Genomic DNA, 5,001 nt, shown 5'->3' with positions numbered 1-5,001 from the left:
ACATTTCATATCTGAGCACCTTATGTATCTGGCTTACATGAAGGTAAGGCAGTATAGATTGTACAAACAAGAAGTCTGTGTTCTGTGACCAAGAATGGCTACTACATGCATCACTACATGCATACAACCTGAATGTTGATGTGCAACTGAAGTTTCCTCAAGCCAAGATGCCCATGAACAATGACCAACACAGAGCAACTTGGGCAGAGAGAATGGATAATGTTGTGGGGCAGCGAAGTTAGCGCACGGATCAAGAGCCCCAAGCAGGAGGAGCCGTCCCAGTGCCAGAGCAAGCTAGGAGGGTGAGCAGCAGCCATCTCCAGCCACCTTAAGTTCCTGCCTTCACTCTAAGTTGAGCAGCTCCACGTCAAAGATGAGGGTGGCACCGGGGTGGCCAGTGGCTCCATAGGCGACATCAGGGGTGCAGGTCAGCTTCACCCTCTGCCCCAAGCTCATCTGGGCTGTACTCTCTTCGGAACCCTTGATGACTTCCTGATTGCCAATTCTGAACTTGAAAGGTTTGTTTCTGTCTCTGGATGAATCAAATTTCTTTCTATTTTGGAGCATTCCTGTGTAGTGCACTGCACACGTCTGGTGCTTCTTGGGGAATGTCTCTCCGCCTCCTGGGGAGATGATCTCGTCTCACTGGCCCCACCTCCAAGGGTCCCACTGCTGCCCTGACCCTGGCTTGGCTCACTCTGTCTCCAGATCCCTCTGGCGCTCTGACTCGCCTCTCCACCACCACTCTCAATAAATATTTGCCAACATGAATAATACCTGTGATTATGTGTGAACTGAAAGAAGCCTACTTAATATCAAAGTCTCTTCTAATCATTAAGTCTGAGAATCAATTAAAGTTTTTAAAATGACTATCAATCCTGATATGGTAGAATTAATTTTTAATTCCTAAGTTTAATTCTAAATATTGTCACTACCTGAGGAAAATGGATTAGGCACAGATGCTAAGCTAAAAAAAAAATAAATCTCTATATATAAAAGCCTAAGTGACTGGCTGACCAGCCGACCGGCCTACCAGCCGACCGGCCGACTATATGGTAGCTATGACGTGCACTGACCATCAGGAGGCAGACGCTCAACACAGGAGCAGAAACCACAGGCATGGAAACATAGAACAGACTGATGAATCTCAGAGGGAAGGGGGAGGGGGATAGGGAAAAGTGGGAGGAGATTAACCAAAGATCTTATATGCATACTAGAGGCCCAGTGCATGGATTCGTGCACCGGTGGGGTCCCTCAGCCTGGCCTGCACCCTCTCGAACTCCAGGACCCCTCAGGAAATGTTGGACTGCCAGTTTCAGCCTGATCCCCACAAACCAGGTGAGGGACCCCACAGATTTGTGCACTGGACCTTTAGTAAATAAATAAAAAAGGAGGAGGGGGTACCCTCTCTGTAATGCTATCCTGCTATGTTGTGTAAGTGGTATTGTATTTGAAACAAATGTATCCCCAGGTGTCTATTTCTATCTAGGTTGATTGAATGCGCTCAACGTGTTCATTGTTCAGCCTCAGTTTTGTCATCCTATTTATTTTTTGTGAAACGCTATTTCAAAATGTAGCTCTTTTCAGAAGAGTGTCTGCCCATTCGCCTACAGCTGTCCTGAATGGAAGGCCCTTGGCATGCACCTGCACAAGACCAGTTCCAGGCACACACCTGGCACAGAATGCTCTGCCCTCTCAGGTGCACCCTCTGGGTAAACACAAGCTCTTCTGAGCTGCTGCCACCACCCAGGGTTCCAGTTTCACTGTCGCTGTATCTCTGATACCAGTGCTAAGGACAGTGAACTTTAAAAACAACCTTCCCTTTCTTCTCTAATCTGGTAGGAAAACAAAGCCCAGTCAGGAACCAATTAAGTGAAAGAGCGTGTGGCAAAATCAAATAAACAATGAACTTAACTTTTTCCGACACAGGTCCCCAGAATCTCCTGACAGGTGCCAGGATCTACGGGACAGGCTGTTTTGGAGAGCCTGGCTGAGAGGGCGATTGCAGAGATCGAGGTACAGCATTTAAGCAGGTGCAAAGAAAAAAAATAAATAAATAAGGGGATGGCGTCCTCTACTTATATTACTACCTTCCTCCTATCACCTACTCGTGAACCTTAAAAAGCTTAAGAGCCAGGCCTTCAGAATCGTTCTCCCTTTAGGGCACTCCCAGGCAAAACTGGAAACTATCTAACTTGGGAATCGGTAGATCTCAAGTGTAAAAGCTTCGTTTTACGTTTTACCGATGGGAAAACAGGCCCAGAGAAGGAAGGAGACTTTTGCCAAGATGACATGCCAGCTGGTAGCAGAGCTGGCAATAGAACCCAAGGTCCTCCTAACACTCCCACACCTTCCCAAAATGCGGTCTTGCCCCCCAAAAGTAGCTCCTTTCCTAGTTTAGCTGCTGCTATCAGGAGCCCGTTTCCTCCCATTCAGTGGGACTGGGGATCTGAGAGCCATTAACTATTACTTTTTTACCCCATACTTCTAGTTAATGAATCCTACAGAATCTTACTTTAAAATATCTTACTTTAGTCCAGTTGCCATCACCTTGGGCAGCGCTGCTTCAGTCCAGCCTCCCGTGGCCTCCCTGCCTCTGACCTCTCTCCGGATCCACCTAGCAGACAGCGAACATACTGACCAGAGCTAACAATGGCCACTCGTCTACATTCACTATCTCTCATTGGCTCCTCAAAAAAACCCTGAAAGCCGGATGCTCTTATTACCCCCCCATTTTATAGATGAGGAAACTGAGGCACAGGGCAGTTAAATAATATGTCTCAAATGGTGGCAGAACTGGAAATTTTAAACACCAGGTAGTCTGGTGCCAAAGTCCACACTCCAAACTATGATACCATATTGCTTTTTTCTGAAGCACCAAGGTAGCCATGTCACTCCTGTACTTCAGCGGCTCTCCTCTGCCTGTGGCAGTTCAAAGTCCTATGGACACTCACTGAACGCTTGGGCTCTCCCAAGCCGTCAGGTAAGTTAATTAACCTTTCAGTGTCTCAATTTCCTGATCTGTTCGCTGAGGGTGATCAGAATAGTAACCACCCCATGGGGCTGCCCTGAGGATTAAATGAGGTCGCCCAGGTAAAGCACTTAGCTCAGTTCCCAGCACAAAGTGACTCTGATGGATGTTAGCTACCTTTGGACCCTACTTTTCTCAACTTCCTTATAGAACTCCTCTGACCAGGATGTTGCTGCAAACAGTGCTTGTTGTCAAACTGCCGGTACAGTTTTCCCTTTCCTAGAAATTTTCCCCACTCCTACTGGCATATGAATGCCAACATAGCCAAATCTTCCCATCCTCCAGTCTCCCTTCTGCAGTGGCCCATCCCCCACGGGGATCCAAATTCCTGGAACACTCATTCGCACCATACTTTTCTTTTCACACTGCCTCATTTGTTTACTCATTTGGTAATCGCTTAGTCAAGTGCCTCTTCTAACAGTAACAATAATTGTATTTGACGTCACACTGTACAGAAGGCTTCATGTCACAACCGTGCCTCTGTCAATCTTTACAAGAGCCTTGGACATTCCCACTTTAGAGTGGCTTTAGTTTCCTCAGCGGTTCATCCCAGGTACCGAGGGGTGCAAGGTGGTGATGCAGACGTGATCCCCATCTTCAGAAAGCTGGCAGCTTTGCATGCAAAGCAAGGTCTTCCCACACATGGTGACAATCAGGGCAGACAGTGACAAAGTCTGGTGGAGGAGACGAGAGATGGTGCTATCATTTTTCAGGCACAAGCATGGCTCTGGCTGGGCATTTCTACACTTCACCACGCAGAGCCTGCAGCAGATGCAAACACACCTTCCCTGAAGGGAGACTTTGGCAAACGAAAGCTGCTTGCTCTCCAGAAAATCCTTGATGTCACGAGAGGCTGAAAGAACAGCTCTGGGAGAAACACGGACTGGACTTTGCCGCCTCTCCAGGTGGCCGGCTCTGCCCTGGCTGACCTCTCTCAGCGCAGGGCTGCAGGCCACGTGGCACAATCTCCTGATCTCAATTCCCTTTCCTGAGGGAGAGGGCTGACTTTCATAAATTTGATAAAATTTTGATAAATATAAATTATCTGGAAGATTCTGCTTTACGAGGCTGATTTTGCTTTAACATGTCTACTGACCTTTTTTTATAGAGCCAGTGAGGCAGGCTGGGGCAACAGAAGCAGTGGCCCAGGAAGGCAAAGTGGCACCCTGTCTCGGAGGAGGACTCGGGAGGGGCCCTTCTACAAGGAGGCATGGGGAGCCCCCTAATCATTTCGGCAGCACTGAATGAGTCTCCTGTCAAGGTAGGTCGCTCTGTCAAAGAGGTGGATGTCACCTCTTCAGGGAGGTCTTGATTTCTTCCCTTCATTGTATTTTTACAACTGTGATTCAATATACAATAGAAATCAGTTTCCTGGGTAGTGGCACTATCTAGCAATTTTACATAGACGTTTATACCCTCTGACTCAGAAATTTCCCTTCTAAGAATCCATCTTAAAGACATATGGTCAAAAAATACAAAAATTAAGTAATACACACGAGGCTCTTCATTGCAGCATTATTGGAAGTAGCAAAAGACTGGAACTCAGCAATGGCTATAATAGGGACTGATAGATAAACAGGGTGCCAATACACGACAGAGTACTACGCAGCTGGGAAAGGAAAGGAATATTTCTATATTGCATGGGGTGACCATCAAGATATATCATTATGGCCCTAGCCAGTTTGGCTCAGTAGACACAGCGTTGGCCTCTGGAGTGAAGGGTCCCAGGTTCGATTCCAGCCAAGGGCACATACCCGGGTTGCAGGCTTCACCCCCAGTGTGGGGCATGCAGGAAGCAGCCAATCAATGATTTTCTCTCCTCATTGATGTTTCTATCTCTTTCTCCCTCTCCCTTCCTCTCTGAAATCAATAAAAATATATTTTAAAAAAGATATATCATTATGTGTGAAGTGCCAGATAAAAAAATATTATCATATGCTATCATTGGAGAGATATGAATATATTATATA

At 46.8% G+C, this 5,001-nt stretch overlaps 1 protein-coding gene across 1 annotated transcript in view; it reads right to left on the bottom strand.

The window, feature by feature from the left end:
- Window positions 1-240: 240 nt before the first annotated feature.
- Window positions 241-5,001, bottom strand: part of LOC102754421 (peptidyl-prolyl cis-trans isomerase FKBP1B) — a 14,940-nt gene continuing 10,179 nt past the window's right edge. Inside the window, exon 2 of the mRNA XM_006762007.2 lies at window positions 241-641. Coding sequence (XP_006762070.1) covers window positions 343-641 — 299 coding nt within the window. The 3' untranslated portion in view covers window positions 241-342. The remainder of the gene's footprint in view (window positions 642-5,001) is intronic.

Source organism: Myotis davidii, unplaced genomic scaffold (assembly GCF_000327345.1).
Source record: "Myotis davidii unplaced genomic scaffold, ASM32734v1 scaffold557, whole genome shotgun sequence".
In the NCBI taxonomy this organism is placed as follows: domain Eukaryota; kingdom Metazoa; phylum Chordata; class Mammalia; order Chiroptera; family Vespertilionidae; genus Myotis; species Myotis davidii.
Note: the sequence above shows the minus strand (reverse complement) of the source record. Positions and strands in the feature narration are given on the sequence as shown.